Source organism: Scyliorhinus torazame, chromosome 1, assembly GCF_047496885.1.
Source record: "Scyliorhinus torazame isolate Kashiwa2021f chromosome 1, sScyTor2.1, whole genome shotgun sequence".
Lineage (NCBI taxonomy): Eukaryota > Metazoa > Chordata > Chondrichthyes > Carcharhiniformes > Scyliorhinidae > Scyliorhinus > Scyliorhinus torazame.
The window spans coordinates 380,136-399,004 of record NC_092707.1 but is presented as its reverse complement, the minus strand read 5'-3'; the positions used below and the strand labels follow the sequence as shown (position 1 = coordinate 399,004).

General features: G+C 49.1%; 1 protein-coding gene across 6 annotated transcripts in view; it reads right to left on the bottom strand.

Moving 5' to 3' along the window:
- Nucleotides 1–18,869, bottom strand: part of scarb1 (scavenger receptor class B, member 1) — a 505,970-nt gene that overhangs the window by 441,863 nt on the left and 45,238 nt on the right. For all 6 annotated transcript variants that reach the window (XM_072509698.1, XM_072509951.1, XM_072509860.1 and 3 more), the window contains exon 3: nucleotides 3,619–3,760. In XM_072509698.1, the coding sequence (XP_072365799.1) occupies nucleotides 3,619–3,760 (142 nt within the window). The remainder of the gene's footprint in view (nucleotides 1–3,618; nucleotides 3,761–18,869) is intronic.

The following is an 18,869-nucleotide window of genomic DNA, read 5'->3' as shown; positions in this document are numbered from 1 at the left end:
CACAAAAGGTTGCTGCATAAGATAAAGATGCATGGCGTTAAGGGTAAAGTAGTAGCATGGATAGAGGATTGGTTAATTAATAGAAAGCGACAGTACAAGGTACAGTGACTGAGGGGAGCTCAGTGAATAGGACCAGAAATACTAAAAGAAATAAAACAAGAAGTGAAAACATTAATGGTAAGCGACGTGGCAGGTTGTTACATGAAGATATGGGTTCAACGACAAGGAAAATTAGGAGAAAGGTTAAGAGGAAATATAACTTAGGAGAGGTTACTGATCGAGGTGTTAAGATTCAGAACAGAGGTAAAAAAGCCAGCATAAGTGTACTTTACCTGAATGCTCATAGTATTCGGAATAAGATAAATGAGTTGATGGCGCAAATCATCGTGAATGACTATGATTTAGTGGCCATTACTGAAACATGGTTAAAGGATGGTCACGACTGGGAGTTAAATATCCGAGGGTATCAAACTTTTCAGAAGGACAGAGTGGATGGTAAGGGAGGTGGTGTAGCTCTGTTATTTAAGGATGGCATCCGGGCAACAGTAAGGGATGACATCGGTGCTATGGAGGATAAGGTTGAATCCATTTGGGTGGAAATCAGGAATAGTAAGGCGAAAAAGTCACTGATAGGAGTAATCTATAGGCCACCAAATAGTAACATTATGGTGGGGCAGGCAATAAACAAAGAAATAACAGATGCATGTAGAAATGGTACAGCAGTTATCATGGGGATTTTAATCTACATGTTGATTGGTTTAACCAGGTCGGTCAAGGCAGCCTTGAGGTGGAGTTTATAGAATGTATCCGCGATAGTTTCCTAGAACAGTATGTAATGGAACCTACGAGGGAACAAACGGTCCTAGATCTGGTCCTGTGTAATGAGACAGGATTGATTCAGGATCTCATTGTTAGGGATCCTCTCGGAAGGAGCGATCACAATATGGTGGAATTTAAAATACAGATGGAGGGTGAGAAGGTAAAATCAAGCACTAGTGTTTTGTGCTTAAACAAAGGAGATTACAATGGGATGAGAGAAGAACTAGCTGAGGTAGACTGGGAGCAAAGACTTTATAGTGAAACAGTTGAGGAACAGTGGAGAACCTTCCAAGTGATTTTTCACAGTGCTCAGGAAAGGTTTATACCAACAAAAAGGAAGGACGGTAAAAAGAGGGAAAATCGAACGTGGATATCTAAGGAAATAAGGGAGAGTATCAAATTGAAGGAAAAAACATACAAAGTAGCAAAGATCAGTGGGAGACTAGAGGACTGGAAAATCTTTAGGGGGCAACAGAAAGCTACTAAAAAAGCTATAAAGAAGAATAAGATAGATTATGAGAGTAAACATGCTCAGAATATAAACACAGATAGTAAAAGTTTCTACAAATACATCAAACAGAAAAGAGTGGCTAAGGTCCTGAGTGGTTGGTCCTGTAGAGGATGAGAAGGGAGATTTAATAATGGGAGAAGATGAAATGGCTGAGGAACTGAACAGGTTTTTTGGGTCGGTCTTCACAGTGGAAGACACAAATAACATGCTAGTGACTGATGGAAATGAGGCTATGACAGGTGAGGACCTTGAGAGGATTGTTATCACCAAGGAGGTAGTGATGGGCAAGCTAATGGGGCTAAAGGTAGACAGGTCTCCTGGACCTGATGGAATGTATCCCAGAGTGCTAAAAGAGATGGCTAGGGAAATTGCAAATGCACTAGTGATAATTTACCAAAATTCACTAGACTCTGGGGTGGTCCCGGCGGATTGGAAATTAGCAAACGTGACACCACTGTTTTAAAAAGGAGGTAGGCAGAAAGCGGGTAATTATAGGCCAGTGAGCTTAACTTCGGTAGTAGGGAAGATGCTGGAATCTATCATCAAGGAAGAAATAGCGAGGCATCTGGATGGAAATTGTCCCATTGGGCAGACGCAGCATGGGTTCATAAAGGGCAGGTCATGCCTAACTAATTTAGTGGAAGTTTTTGAGGACATTACCAGTGCGGTAGATAACGGGGAGCCAATGGATGTGGTATATCTGGATTTCCAGAAAGCCTTTTCCAAGGTGCCACACAAAAGGTTGTTGCATAAGATAAAGATGCATGGCATTAAGGGGAAAGTAGTAGCATGGATAGAGGATTGGTTAATTAATAGAAAGCAAAGAGTGGGGATTAATGGGTGTTTCTCTGGTTGGCAATCAGTAGCTAGTGGTGTCCCTCAGGGATCAGTGTTGGGCCCACAACTGTTCACAATTTACATTGATGATTTGGAGTTGGGGACCAAGGGCAATGTGTCCAAGTTTGCAGACGACACTAAGATAAGTGGTAAAGCAAAAAGTGCAGAGGATACTGGAAGTCTGCAGCGGGATTTGGATAGGCTAAGTGAATGGGCTAGGGTCTGGCAGATGGAATACAATGTTGACAAATGTGAGGTTATCCATTTTGGTAGGAATAACAGCAAAAGGGATTATTATTTAAATGATAAAATATTAAAACATGCTGCTGTGCAGAGAGACCTGGGTGTGCTCGTGCATGAGCCGCAAAAAGTTGGTTTTCAGGTGCAACAGGTGATTAAGAAGGCGAAGGGAATTTTGTCCTTCATTGCTGGAGGGATGGAGTTTAAGACTAGGGAGGTTATGCTGCAATTGTATAAGGTGTTAGTGAGGCCACACCTGGAGTATTGTGTTCAGTTTTGTTCTCCTTACTTGAGAAAGGATGTACTGGCACTGGAGGGTGTGCAGAGGAGATTCACTAGGTTAATCCCAGAGCTGAAGGGGTTGGATTACGAGGAGAGGTTGAGTAGACTGGGACTGTACTCGTTGGAATTTAGAAGGATGAGGGGGGATCTTATAGAAACACATAAGATTATGAAGGGAATAGATAGGATATATGCGGGCAGGTTGTTTCCACTGGTGGGTGAAAGTAGAACTAGGGGGCATAGCCTCAAAATAAGGGGAAGTAGATTTAGGACTGAGTTTAGGAGGAACTTCTTCACCCAAAGGGTTGTGAATCTATGGAATTCCTTGCCCAGTGAAGCAGTAGAGGCTCCTTCATTAAATGTTTTTAAGATAAAGATAGATAGTTTTTTGAAGAAGAAAGGGATTAAGGGTTATGGTGTTCGGGCCGGAAAGTGGAGCTGAGTCCACAAAAGATCAGCCATGATCTCATTGAATGTCCAAAGATGTGCGGGTTAGGTGGATTAGCCATGCTAAATTGCCCAGAGTGTCCAAAATTGCCCTTAGTGTTGGGTGGGGTTGCTGGGTTATGGGGATAGGGTGGAGGTGTGGACCTTGGGTAGGGTGCTCATTCCAAGAGCCGGTGCAGACTCGACGGGCCGAATGGCCTCCTTCTGCACTGTAAATTCTATACTGTAAATTGTGTAAATTCTATGAATGGTGGAGCAGGCTCGAGGGGCCAGATGGCCTACTCCTACTCCTAGTTCTTATGTTCTTATGTTCGAAGTTTGGGATTCTCTGGCCCTGCCCGCCAATGTAAACGGACCTGATAAAAGTCGGTAAATTCTAAACCATCAATACCTGGTATGCCATCAGAATTTTAAGACCAATGCAGCCTTGTGACACATTTAACTGAAATGTTATCTGTATTCGAGATAAAACAGGCACCTACCAGAGCAAGCATGTTGGGCAAGACAATCTGGTCAGTCTCATTGCCAGCTGACTGTTCAGGACAGAAGTGGTAGTGTCTATATTCACGGTAGGAGACAGTGTAATTATTGTGAAAGGTTATGTTGCTTTTCTGTCTGTATTCCCTGGAAATCAGAATGAATAATCAATGCTGGATGCAAAACACATCCCAATAGCGACAGAATAAAATACACAAACTTCAACCAGGAAAGCAGGTCGACTCCAAAATGTACTCGATAGCTTGGCACCAACCACACTCCAGTGAGCCAGTTGTATTCCTCTAGCAGTAAATCCAGAAAGAAACTACGCCTTGGACACCTTCATTCATGCTGTGGAGGTGTTGACCTTGGGTAGGGTGCTCTTTCCAAGAGCCGGTGCAAACTCGATGGGCCGAATGGCCTCCTTCTGCACTGTAAATTCTATGATAATCTATGATTAATCTAGGACAAAGGTTCGGCACAACATCGTGGGCCGAAGGGCCTGTTCTGTGCTGTATTTTTCTATGTTCTATGTTGTTCACCAGTCTCTCCACTGCGGTCGCCACCCTAGCAGTGTTGGCCTCAGAGGATACAGCAGGATATAGATCAGTTGGAGACTTGGGCAGAGAGATGGCAGATGGAGGTTAATCCGGACAAATGTGAGGTAATGCATTTTGGAAGGTCTAATGCAGGTAGGGAATATACAGTGAATGGTAGATCCCTTAAGAATATTGACAGTCAGAGAGATCTAGGTGTACAGGTCCACAGGTCACTGAAAGGAGCAACACAGGTGGAGAAGGGAGTCAAGAAGGCATACGGCATGCTTGCCTTCATTGGCCGGGGCATTGAGTATAAAAATTGGCAAGTCATGTTGCAGCTGTATAGAACCTTAGTTCGGCCACACTTGGAGTATAGTGTTCAATTCTGGTCGCCACACTACCAGAAGGATGTGGAGGCTTTAGAGAGGGTGCAGAAGAGATTTACCAGAATGTTGCCTGGTATGGAGGGCATTAGCTATGAGGAGAGGTTGGATAAACTCAGTTCGTCCTCACTGGAACGACGGAGGTGAGGGGCGACCTGATTGAGGTCTACAAAATTATGAGGGGCATAGACAGAGTGGATAGTCAGAGGCCTTTCCCCAGGGTAGAGGGGTCAATTACTAGGGGGCATAGGTTTAAGGTGAGAGGGGCAAGGTTTAGAGTAGATGTAGAGACAAGTTTTTTACACAGAGGATAGTGGGTGCCTGGAACTCGCTACCGGAGGAGGTGGTGGAAGCAGGGATGATAGTGACATTTAAGGTGCATCTTGACAAATACATGAATAGGATGGGAATAGAGGGATACGGACCCAGGAAGTGCAGAAGATTGTAGTTTAGACTGAAAATATTCGGTTTTACCGGATAGTAATGGGGATTTAGCTCAGTTGGTCTTTGGAGCCGATGCAGACTCGATGGGACCATTGGCCTCCTCTGTGCTGTAAATAACAAACAAAGAAATATTTTCCCTTCAATACTCTGGGTGTGATTCAGCCCGTGCTGGGCCCAACACAGAGTCAGGTATGATTGGCAAACCCTGGGAGAATCCCAAATCACACCGATTGCGAGTCACCCGGCTCGACCCGAGCGGGATCATGCCTTCGCTGGCTGGGCATGATCCAGAATTTTGACCCAGCGACAGTGAACGAACAGTGATGTATTTCAAAGTAAGAATTATCTGTAGCTTGGAGAGAACTTCCTGGTGTTGTTACCAATAATCTGCTGCCCTCATCTTTCTGGGGTAGAGTTTGAAGGATCGGCACGGTAGCACAGTGGCTAGCAGTTCTGTCTCACAGCGCCAAGGTCCCGGGTTCGATTCCGACCTTGGGTCACTGTCTGTGCGGAGTCTGCACGTTCTCCCCGTGTCTGCGTGGGTTTCCTCCGGGTGCTCCGGTTTCCTCCCACAGTCCAAAGATAGGTGGGATGGTCATGCTAAATTGCCCCTAGTGACCAAAAGTTAGGTGGGGTTACGGGGATTGGGTGGGGGTGTGGGCTTAGGTGGAGTGCTCTTTCAGGGGCTGGTGTAGACTTGATGGGTCGAATGGCCTCTTTCTGCACTTTAAATTCTATGATTTCTGAAAAGGAGCTTTGGTGAGATATTTAAAACAATGATCAGGAACAAAATGATATTAGACAAGCCAGCCTGAATTTCTGAAGGAAACATTGTGTTTAACTAACTTGGTTGAGTTTTTGAAGTGAAGGGTCGATAAGGACAAGGCTGTTGATGTGGTTACATGGACTTCCAAAAACTATTTGATATTGTTGCGACTCCCTGGGCTGGGGGGACGTCAATTCAGCCCCACTTGACTCGTAGTCACAACAAGGGTGAAATCAGATTTTATACTAATACCCGTGCCTTTGGTTGCGTTAAATTGACCACAGTCACCACCATGGAAACACAAATAACCTTTTATTATTAATTTATTTTAATATAGGCCAAAAATACCACTGGCTATCTAATAATAATAATAATCATCATTATTGTCACAACGAGGCGTACATTAACACTGCAACGGAGTTACTGTGAAAAGCCCCCCTACTATCTGTATCCCAATCTCTCCACCCCCCCACCCCCCTGGCCTCCCCACTCCCTACAACACGGACGGGAAAGGGGGGTTCAGATGTAAAGAAAATATTAATAAAATAAAAAGATGAAGGATCTTTGATGCACTGGGATGACTTACAATTCAGGTTTTTCTGAGGTTTTGTTTCGGTATTTCTTACTGCGCAAGGTTGTCCAATTTCTCTGTCGACTCAGCATCATTTCAAATTCACAGCAAACGTGTGGCAGCCACTCACTGCTGTTCGAACAGCACAACAGTGTGTTCACGTCAGCAAGCGAGACACAGAAAGAGAACGTTCCTTCTCCTTCCGAGGTCAAAACACTTCTTCCCAGCTCTCTCAGCAAGCATCACACAGGAACCAATCACTGACTGTTGTCAGGCAGAACACTGTTCCTGGCCAACCCACAGCTTCCTTCAAAGCTGGTTCCCAAGATTCACTCGGCATTGCCGAGTCCATTTCTCCTCTCCAAAATACAAATCCTGGGAACACACTGCCCTGACGAGCCGGCTGCTTCAGCTCGAGTCCGCTGCTTAAAGGTACATTCTGAATATGGGTCCATGGACCAAAAATAATAAAATAAAGTAAATGGGAACAAAGGAAATAAAGAGGGAAAGGCTCGAACAATACAGGACCACATTGTGGACCTGGTGTTGCCCTATCATATATTTTCTTTTTATTTTATTTTCACGTACATTGGTGTGAGGTAAGTGCCATATTATATTATTATTTTTTCTTTTTTTTTTAAAATGTATTTATTAGCCGGATCTTGGTAGAAAGTTAGAGGGATGGCAGGGAAGGGAGTGCAATGTTCCTCCTGCAGGATGTTTGAGGTGAGGGATGCCGTTAGTGTCCCTGCTGATTTTACCTGCAGGAAGTGCTGCCATCTCCAGCTCCTCCAAGACCGAGTTAGGGAACTGGAGCTGGAGTTGGAAGAACTTCGGATCATTCGGGAGGCAGAAGGGGTCATAGATAGCAGCTTCAGGGAATTAGTTACACCAAAGATTGGAGATAGGTGGGTAACTGTAAGAGGGACTGGGAAAAAGCAGTCAGTGCAGGGATCCCCTGCGGTCGTTCCCCTGAGTAACAAGTATACCGCTTTGGATACTTGTGGGGGGGGGGGGACTTACCAGGGGTAAGCCATGGGGTACGGGCCTCTGGCACGGAGTCTGTCCCTGTTGCTCAGAAGGGAAGGGGGGAGAGGAGCAGAGCATTAGTAATTGGGGACTCGATAGTCAGGGGCACAGATCGGAGATTTTGTGAGAGCGAGAGAGACTCACGTTTGGTATGTTGCCTCCCAGGTGCAAGGGTACGTGATGTCTCGGATCGTGTTTTCCGGGTCCTTAAGGGGGAGGGGGAGCAGCCCCAAGTCGTGGTCCACATTGGCACTAACGACATAGGTAGGAAAGGGGACAAGGATGTCAGGCAGGCTTTCAGGGAGCTAGGATGGAAGCTCAGAACGAGAACAAACAGAGTTATTATCTCTGGGTTGTTGCCCGTGCCACGTGATAGTGAGATGAGGAATAAGGAGAGAGAGCAATTAAACACGTGTCTACAGGGATGGTGCAGGCGGGAGGGATTCAGATTTCTGGATAACTGGGGCTCTTTCTGGGGAAGGTGGGACCTCTACAGACAGGATGGTCTACATCTGAACCTGAGGGGCACAAATATCCTGGTGGGGAGATTTGTTAGTGCTCCTTGGGGGGGGGTTTAAACTAATGCAGCAGGGGCATGGGAACCTGGATTGTAGTTTTAGGGTAAGGGAGAATGAGAGTATAGAGTCAGGAGCACAGATTTGACTTCGCAGGAGGGGGCCAGTGTTCAGGTAGGTGGTTTGAAGTGTGTCTACTTCAATGCCAGGAGTATATGAAATAAGGTAGGGGAACTGGCAGCATGGGTTGGTACCTGGGACTTCGATGTTGTGGCCATTTCAGAGACATGGATAGAGCAGGGACAGGAATGGATGTTGCAGGTTCCGGGGTTTAGGTGTTTTAGTAAGCTCAGAGAAGGAGGCAAAAGAGGGGGAGGTGTGGCGCTACTAGTCAAGAGCAGTATTACGGTGGCGGAGAGGATGCTAGATGGGGACTCTTCTTCCGAGGTAGTATGGGCTGAGGTTAGAAACAGGAAAGGAGAGGTCACCCTGTTGGGAGTTTTCTATAGGCCTCCAAATAGTTTTTGGGATGTAGAGGAAAGGATGGCGAAGATGATTCTGGATATGAGCGAAAGTAACAGGGTAGTTATTATGGGAGACTTTAACTTTTCAAATATTGACTGGAAAAGATATAGTTCGAGTACAATAGATGGGTCATTTTTTGTACAGTGTGTGCAGGAGGGTTTCCTGACGCATTATGTTGACAGGCCAACAAGAGGCGAGGCCACTTTGGATTTGGTTTTGGGTAATGAACCAGGCCAGGTGTTGGATTTGGAGGTAGGAGAGCACTTTGGGGACAGTGACCACAATTCGGTGACGTTTACGTTAGTGATGGAAAGGGATAAGTATACCCCACAGGGCAAGAGTTATAGCTGGGGGATGGGCAATTATGATGCCATTAGACATGACTTGGGGGGGATAGGTTGGCGAAGTGGGCTGCAAGTGTTGGGCACACTGGATAAGTGGAGCTTGTTCAAGGAACAGCTACTGCGTGTTCTTGATAAGTATGTACCGGTCAGGCAGGGAGGAAGGCGTCGAGCGAGGGAACCGTGGTTTACCAAAGAAGTGGAATCTCTTGTTAAGAGGAAGAAGGAGGCCTATGTGAAGATGAGGTGTGAAGTTTCAGTTGGGGCGATGGATAGTTACAAGGTAGCGAGGAAGGATCTAAAGAGAGAGCTAAGACGAGCAAGGAGGGGACATGAGAAGTATTTGGCAGGTAGGATCAAGGAAAACCCAAAAGCTTTCTATAGGTATGTCAGGAATAAAACAATGACTAGGGTAAGAGTAGGGCCAGTCAAGGACAGGGATGGGAAGTTGTGTGTGGAGTCTGAAGAGATAGGCGAGATACTAAAGGAATATTTTTCGTCAGTATTCACTCAGGAAAAAGGTAATGTTGTGGAGGAGAATGCTGAGACCCAGGCTATTAGAATAGATGGCATTGAGGTACGTAGGGAAGAGGTGTTGGCAATTCTGGACAGGCTGAAAATAGATAAGTCCCCGGGGCCTGATGGGATTTATCCTAGGATTCTCTGGGAAGCCAGGGAAGAGATTGCTGGGCCTTTGACTTTGATTTTTATGTCATCATTGGCTACAGGAATAGTGCCAGAGGACTGGAAGATAGCAAATGTGGTCCCTTTGTTCAAAAAGGGGAGTAGAGACAACACCGGCAACTATAGACTGGTGAGCCTCACGTCTGTTGGAGGTAAAGTCTTGGAGGGGATTATAAGAGACAAGATTTATAATCATCTAGATTGGAATAATATGATCAGGGATAGTCAGCATGGCTTTGTGAAGGGTAAGTCATGCCTCACAAACCTTATCGAGTTCTTTGAGAAGGTGACTGAACAGGTAGACGAGGGTAGAGCAGTTGATGTGGTGTATATGGATTTCAGTAAAGCGTTTGATAAGGTTCCCCACGGTAGGCTATTGCAGAAAATACGGAGGCTGGGGATTGAGGGTGATTTAGAGATGTGGATCAGAAATTGGCTAGCTGAAAGAAGACAGAGGGTGGTGGTTGATGGGAAATGTTCAGAATGGAGTTCAGTTACAAGTGAAGTACCACAAGGATCTGTTCTGGGGCCGTTGCTGTTTGTCATTTTTATCAATGACCTAGAGGAGGGCGCAGAAGGGTGGGTGAGTAAATTTGCAGACGACACTAAAGTCGGTGGTGTTGTCGACAGTGCGGAAGGATGTAGCAGGTTACAGAGGGACATAGATAAGCTGCAGAGCTGGGCTGAGAGGTGGCAAATGGAGTTTAATGTAGAGAAGTGTGAGGTGATTCACTTTGGAAGGAATAACAGGAATGCGGAATATTTGGCTAATGGTAAAGTTCTTGGAAGTGTGGATGAACAGAGGGATCTAGGTGTCCATGTACCTAGATCCCTGAAAGTTGCCACCCAGGTTGATAGGGTTGTGAAGAAGGCCTATGGAGTGTTGGCCTTTATTGGTAGAGGAATTGAGTTCCGGAGTCATGAGGTCATGTTGCAGCTGTACAATACTCTGGTACGGCCGCATTTGGAGTATTGCGTACAGTTCTGGTCACCGCATTATAGGAAGGACGTGGAAGCTTTGGAGCCGGTGCAGAGGAGATTTACCAGAATGTTGCCTGGTATGGAGGGAAGATCTTATGAGGAAAGGCTGAGGGACTTGAGGCTGTTTTCGTCAGAGAGAAGAAGGTTAAAAAGTGACTTAATTGAGGCATACAAGATGATCAGAGGATTAGATAGGGTGGACAGTGAGAGCCTTCTTCCTCAGATGGTGATGTCTAGCACGAGGGGACATAGCTTTAAATTGAGGGGAGATAGATATAAGACAGATATCAGAGGCAGGTTCTTTGCTCAGAGAGTTGTAAGGGTGTGGAATGCCCTGCCTGCAACAGTAGTGGACTCGCCAACACTAAGGGCATTCAAATGGTCATTGGATAAACATATGGACGATAAGCGAATAGTGTAGATGGGCTTTAGAGTGGTTTCACAGGTCGGCGCAACATTGTGGGCTGAAGGGCCTGTACTGCGCTGTAATGTTCTTTGTTCAATCCAATCCCCACACACCGTGCCCCCTCCACACACACCGTGCCCTCCCCACACACACCGTGCCCCCCCACGCACACACACCGTTGCCCCCCCACGCACACACACCGTACCCCCCCCACACACACCGTGCCCCTCCACACACACCGTGCCCTCCCCACACACACCGTGCCCCCCCACGCACACACACCGTACCCCCCCCACGCACACACACCGTACCCCCCCCACGCACACCGTGCCCCTCCACACACACCGTACGCACCCAGTGACACACACCGAACCTGCCCCGTGACACACACACGCACCCGCCCCGTGACACACGCACCCGCCCCGTGACACACGCACCCGCCCCGTGAGACACGCACCCGCCCCGTGAGACACGCACCCGCCCCGTGAGACACGCACCCGCCCCGTGACACACACACCCGCCCCGTGACACACACTCACGCCCCGTGAGACACACACACGCCCCGTGAGACACACACACGCCCCGTGACACACACACACGCCCCGTGACACACACACACGCCCCGTGACACACACACACGCCCCGTCACACACACACACGCCCCGTCACACACACACACGCCCCGTCACACACACACACGCCCCGTCACACACACACACGCCCCGTCACACACACACACGCCCCGTCACACACACACGGTTACAGATTCCCAGCCCTCGTGGTCATGGGAGCAGGGCCGGAGCCAGGGGGCACTCACACCCACCATTTTACATCAATATTCTCTTTGCATTTCCAATTTCTGAAGTTCAAATTCTCCTTTCCTTTGTTCCGTCCTTCTGTCTCTCTCCATGCAGTCCACCGGGCTACATGGTGGCCCCGGTAGGCACTGTGGGTTCTGACCCCGCATGTTCCCCCACCCTGCCCAATCTCTGCATCAAAGAACAAAGAACAAAGAAAAGTACAGCACAGGAACAGGCCCTTCGGCCCTCCAAGCCCGTGCCGACCATGCTGCCCGACTAAACTACAATCTTCTACACTTCCTGGGTCCGTATCCCTCTATTCCCATCCTATTCATGTATTTGTCAAGATGCCCCTTAAATGTCACTATCGTCCCTGCTTCCACCACCTCCTCCGGTAGCGAGTTCCAGGCACCCACTACCCTCTGTGTAAAAAAACTTGCCTCGTACATCTACTCTAAACCTTGCCCCTCGCACCTTAAACCTATGCCCCCTAGTAATTGACCCCTCTACCCTGGGGAAAAGCCTCTGACTATCCATTCTGTTTCTGCCCCTCTGATGCGACCATCAATTCACACGAGGTGATCAGTAGAAGTGAACAGTGGTTTTAATCAGCTGAATCTGTGCCTGCCTGCGACTGCTCTGTACTGAGGGCCGCCTACAGGCTGCAGATCTATATACCTCCCCCGAGGGGGCGGAGCCCCAGGCGGAGCCCACAAGGGCACCAACATAATACAATACAATGGTGAATTGTAGCAGCAATACGTTCACCACATTCACCCCCTGTTAAAAAATTGAAGTCCAGCGGGGGTGAAGTGGGCTCACAGATCCAGTCTGTCCGGCGCCTTGATCGTTCTCCGTGATCGCCTCAGCTCCGGCTTCGCTGCGGGCACGGGAGTTGGACTCGTCGCTGCGGGCACGGGAGTTGGACTTGTCGTTGCGGCATGGGTGTTGGGCTCGTTGACTCCGGGAACGTATCGTCTGGAGCTTCATCACTGTTGGTCGGCGATGGGGGGAGGGGGGGGTGTAGGCCATGTAGGGCCGGGGGTGGTGTTCGGTGTAGGAGGGGGGGGTAGGTGATGGTCGCACGGGAACCAGCGGGTGCCAGATCCCGGAGGGAGGCTGTATCTTGTCGGCCGTCGCGGTGCGCCACGTTGGCATACTGAGTGTTGGCGTGAAGGAGCTGGACCCTCTCGACCAGGGGGTCAGACTTATGGCTCCTCGCGTGCTTCCGGAGGAGGACAGGCCCCGGTGTTGTCAACCAGGACGGAAGCGAGACCCCGGGGGTGGATTTCCTGGGGAAGACAAATAGACGGTCGTGAGGGGTCTCATTCGTGGCTGTGCAGAGGAGCGGCCGGATGGAGTGGAGCGCGTCGGGGGGGACCTCCTGCCAGCGGGATACTGGGAGACTTCTAGACCATAGGGCCAGGAGGACGGCCTTCCAGACCATCGCGTTCTCCCTCTCCACCTGTCCGTTTCCCCGGGGGTTGTAGCTGGTAGTCCTGCTCGAGGCGATGCCCTTGCCGAGCAGGTACTGACGCAGCTCGTCACTCATAAAAGAGGAGCCCCAGTCACGGTGGACGTAAGTGGGGAAACCGAACAGGGTGAAGATGCTGTGCAGGGCCTTAATGACGGTGGCCGCGGTCATGTCGGGACATGGGACGGCGAAGGGGAAATGGGAGTACTCGTCAACGATGTTGAGAAAGTACACCTTGCGGTCAGTGGAGGGAAGGGGGCCTTTGAAATTGACGCTGAGGCGCTCAAAGGGCCGGGAGGCCTTCACCAGGTGGGCCTTGTCTGGACGATAGAAGTGCGGCTTGCACTCCGCGCAGACTTGGCAGTCCCTGGTCATGGCCCAGACCTCCTCAGTGGAGTAGGGCAGGTTGCGGGCCTTGATGTAGTGGAGAAGCCGGGTGACCCCCGGGTGACAGAGGTCATTGTGGATGGCCCGAAGTCGGTCATCTTGCGTGCTGGCGCATGTGCCGTGGGACAGGGCATCAGGGGGCTCATTGAGCTTCCAAGGACGATACACGATATCGGAATTATAGGTGGAGAATTCTCCACCTCAAGATCTTATCATTCTTGATCTTGCCCCGCTGTGTGTTGTTGAACATAAAGGCTATTGACCGTTGGTCGATGACGAGCGTGAACCTCCTACCGGCCAGGTAGTGCCTCCAATGTCGCACAGCTTCCACAATGGCTTGAGCTTCCTTTTCGACCGAGGAGTGTTGAATCTCGGAGGCGTTGAGGGTACGGGAAAAGAAGGCCACAGGCCTGCCTGGTTAAGGGTAGCGGCCAGGGCGACATCTGACGCATCGCTCTCCACCTGGAAGGGGATGGACTCGTCCACCGCATGCATCGCGGCCTTGGTAATGTCTGCCTTGATGCGGCTGAAGGCCAGGCGGGTCTCAGTCGTCAGCGGAAAGATGGTGGCTTTGATAATTGGGCGGGCTTTGTCCGCATAGTTGGGGACCCACTGGGCATAATATGAGAAGAACCCGAGGCATCTCTTCAGGGCCTTGGGGCAGTGGGGAAGGGGGGGTTGCAGGAGGAGGCACATGCGGTCGGGGTCGGGCCCTAGGACTCTGTTTTCCACAACATTGCCGGGGATGGATCATAGATCATAGAATTTACAGTGCAGATGAGGCCATTCGGCCCATCGAGTCTGCACCGGCTCTTGGAAAGAGCTCCCTACCCAAGGTCAACACCTCCACCCTATCCCCACAACCCAGTAACCCCACCCAACACTAAGGGCAATTTTGGACACTAAGGGCAATTTATCATGGCCTATCCACCTAACCTGCACATCTTTGGACTGTGGGAGGAAACCGGAGCACCCGGAGGAAACCCACGCAGACACGGGGAAGATGTGCAGACTCCGCACAGACAGTGACCCAAACCGGGAATCGAACCTGGGACCCTGGAGCTGTGAAGCGATTGTGCTAACCACAATGCTACCGTGCTGCCACGATGGCAGTCGGGTTGTGCGGAAAATGCATTTCTCCTTGTTATAAGTGAGATTGAGGGCTTGGGCGGTTTGGAGGAACTTCTGAAGGTTAGCGTCGTGGTCCTGCTGATCATGGCCGCAGATGGTGACATTATCCAAGTATGGGAACGTGGCCAGCAGCCCGTGCTGGTCAACCATTCGGTCCATTGTTCTTTGGAAGACCGAGACCCCATGGATGACGCCGAAGGGGACCCTGAGGAAGTGGGAGAGGCGGCCGTCTGCCTCAAAGGCAGTGTCGTGGCGGTCTCCTGGGCAGATCGGAAGCTGGTGGTGTGTGGACTTCAGACCTGCAGGAAGTGCTGCCATCTCCAGCTCCTCCAAGACCGAGTTAGGGAACTGGAGCTGGAGTTGGAAGAACTTTGGATCATTCGGGAGGCAGAGGGGGTCATAGATAGCAGCTTCAGGGAATAAAGTTACACCAAAGATTGGAGATAGGTGGGTAACTGTAAGAGGGACTGGGAAGAAGCAGTCAGTGCAGGGATCCCCTGCGGTCGTTCCCCTGAGAAACAAGTATACCGCTTTGGATACTTGTGGGGGGGACGACTTACCAGGGGTAAGCCATGGGGTACGGGCCTCTGGCACGGAGTCTGTCCCTGTTGCTCAGAAGGGAAGGGGGGAGAGGAGCAGAGCATTAGTAATTGGGGACTCGATAGTCAGGGGCACAGATAGGAGATTTTGTGGAAGCGTGAGAGACTCACGTTTGGTATGTTGCCTCCCAGGTGCAAGGGTACGTGATGTCTCGGATCGTGTTTTCCGGGTCCTTAAGGGGGAGGGGGAGCAGCCCCAAGTCGTGGTCCACATTGGCACTAATGACATAGGTAGGAAAGGGGACAAGGATGTCAGGCAGGCTTTCAGGGAGCTAGGATGGAAGCTCAGAACTAGAACAAACAGAGTTGTTATCTCTGGGTTGTTGCCCGTGCCACGTGATAGTGAGATGAAGAATAGGGAGAGAGAGCAATTAAACACGTGGCTACAGGGATGGTGCAGGCGGGAGGGATTCAGATTTCTGGATAACTGGGGCTCTTTCTGGGGAAGGTGGGACCTCTACAGACAGGATGGTCTACATCTGAACCTGAGGGGCACAAATATCCTGGGGGGGAGATTTGTTAGTGCTCTTTGGGGGGGTTTAAACTAATGCAGCAGGGGCATGGGAACCTGGATTGTAGTTTTAGGGTAAGGGAGAATGAGAGTATAGAGTCAGGAGCACAGATTTGACTTCGCAGGAGGGGGCCAGTGTTCAGGTAGGTGGTTTGAAGTGTGTCTACTTCAATGCCAGGAGTATACGAAATAAGGTAGGGGAACTGGCAGCATGGGTTTGTACCTGGGACTTCGATGTTGTGGCCATTTTGGAGACATGGATAGAGCAGGGACAGGAATGGATGTTGCAGGTTCCGGGGTTTAGGTGTTTTAGTAAGCTCAGAGAAGGAGGCAAAAGAGGGGGAGGTGTGGCACTGCTAGTCAAGAGCAGTATTACGGTTGCGGAGAGGATGCTAGATGGGGACTCATCTTCCGAGGTAGTATGGGCTGAGGTTAGAAACAGGAAAGGAGAGGTCACCTTGTTGGGAGTTTTCTATAGGCCTCCAAATAGTTCTAGGGATGTAGAGGAAAGGATGGCGAGGATGATCCTGGATACGAGCGAAAGTAACAGGGTAGTTATTATGGGAGACTTTAACTTTCCAAATATTGACTGGAAGAGATATAGTTTGAGTACATTAGATGGGTCATTTTTTGTACAGTGTGTGCAGGAGGGTTTCCTGACACAATATGTTGACAGGCCAACAAGAGGCGAGGCCACGTTGGATTTGGTTTTGGGTAATGAACCAGGCCAGGTGTTGGATTTGGAGGTAGGAGAGCACTTTGGGGACAGTGACCACAATTCGGTGACGTTTACGTTAATGATGGAAAGGGATAAGTACACACCGCAGGGCAAGAGTTATAGCTGGGGGAAGGGCAATTATGATGCCATTAGACGTGACTTGGGAGGGATAAGGTGGAGAGGTAGGCTGCAAGTGTTGGGCACACTGGATAAGTGGAGCTTGTTCAAGGATCAGCTACTGCGTGTTCTTGATAAGTATGTACCGGTCAGGCAGGAAGGCGTCGAGCGAGGGAACCGTGGTTTACCAAAGAAGTGGAATCTCTTGTTAAGAGGAAGAAGGAGGCCTATGTGAAGATGAGGTGTGAAGTTTCAGTTGGGGCAATGGATAGTTACAAGGTAGCGAGGAAGGATCTAAAGAGAGAGCTAAGACGAGCAAGGAGGGGACATGAGAAGTATTTGGCAGGTAGGATCAAGGAAAACCCAAAAGCTTTCTATAGGTATGTCAGGAATAAGCGAATGACTAGGGAAAGAGTAGGACCAGTCAAGGACAGGGATGGGAAGTTGTGTGTGGAGTCTGAAGAGATAGGCGAGATACTAAATGAATATTTTTCGTCAGTATTCACTCAGGAAAAAGATAATGTTGTGGAGGAGAATGCTGAGACCCAGGCTATTAGAATAGATGGCAATGAGGTACGTAGGGAAGAGGTGTTGGCAATTCTGGACAGGCTGAAAATAGATAAGTCCCCGGGGCCTGATGGGATTTATCCTAGGATTCTCTGGGAGGCCAGGGAAGAGATTGCTGGACCTTTGGCTTTGATTTTTATGTCATCATTGGCTACAGGAATAGTGCCAGAGGACTGGAGGATAGCAAATATGGTCCCTTTGTTCAAAAAGGGGAGCAGAGACAACCCCGGCAACTATAGACCGGTGAGCCTCACGTCTGTAGTGGGTAAAGTCTTGGAGGGGATTATAAGAGACAAGATTTTTAATAATCATCTAGATAGGAATAATATGATCAGGGATAGTCAGCATGGCTTTGTAAAGGGTAGGTCATGCCTCACAAACCTTATCGAGTTCTTTGAGAAGGTGACTGAACAGGTAGACGAGGGTAGAGCAGTTGATGTGGTGTATATGGATTTCAGTAAAGCGTTTGATAAGGTTCCCCACAGTAGGCTATTGCAGAAAATACGGAGGCTGGGGATTGAGGGTGATTTAGAGATGTGGATCAGAAATTGGCTAGCTGAAAGAAGACAGAGGGTGGTGGTTGATGGGAAATGTTCAGAATGGAGTTCAGTTACAAGTGAAGTATCACAAGGATCTGTTCTGGGGCCGTTGCTGTTTGTCATTTTTATCAATGACCTAGAGGAAGGCGCAGAAGGGTGGGTGAGTAAATTTGCAGATGACACTAAAGTCGGTGGTGTTGTCGACAGTGTGGAAGGATGTAGCAGGTTACAGAGGGACATAGATAAGCTGCAGAGCTGGGCTGAGAGGTGGCAAATGGAGTTTAATGTAGAGAAGTGTGAGGTGATTCACTTTGGAAGGAATAACAGGAATGCGGAATATTTGGCTAATGGTAAAGTTCTTGGAAGTGTGGATGAGCAGACGGATCTAGGTGTCTATGTACATAGATCCCTGAAAGTTGCCACCCAGGTTGATAGGGTTGTGAAGAAGGCCTATGGAGTGTTGGCCTTTATTGGTAGAGGGATTGAGTTCCGGAGTCAGGAGGTCATGTTGCAGCTGTACAAAACTCTGGTACGGCCGCATTTGGAGCATTGCGTACAGTTCTGGTCACCGCATTATAGGAAGGACGTGGAGGCTTTGGAGCGGGTGCAGAGGAGATTTACCAGGATGTTGCCTGGTATGGAGGGAAACTCTTATGAGGAAAGGCTGATGGACTTGAGGTTGTTTTCGTTGGAGGGAAGAAGGTTCAGAGGAGACTCAATAGAGGCATACAAAATGATCAGGGGGTTAGATAGGGTGGACAGTGAGTGCCTTCTCCCACGGATGGAAATGGCTGGCACGAGGGGACATAGCTTTAAACTGAGGGGCAATAAATATAGGACAGAGGTCAGAGGTAGGTTCTTTACGCGAAGAGTGGTGAGGCCGTGGAATGCCCTACCTGCTACAGTAGTGAACTCGCCAACATTGAGGGCATTTAAAAGTTTATTGGATAAGCATATGGATGATAATGGCATAGTGTAGGTTAGATGGCTTTTGTTTCGGTGCAACATCGTGGGCCGAAGGGCCTGTACTGCGCTGTATCGTTCTATGTTCTATGTTCTACCGTGGAGAGGGAAACTGGCACGTGCGGGAGAGAGCCAGTGTATAAAGCTATGTAAATATACCATTTTGCCATGTACATATCTTGCTCAGTGCGATTTCGTGTTAGTTTGTTACGGGGGGGGGTTATTGTTTGTCAGGGGAAAAAATAGTGTTGGTAAAAAACGTTAAT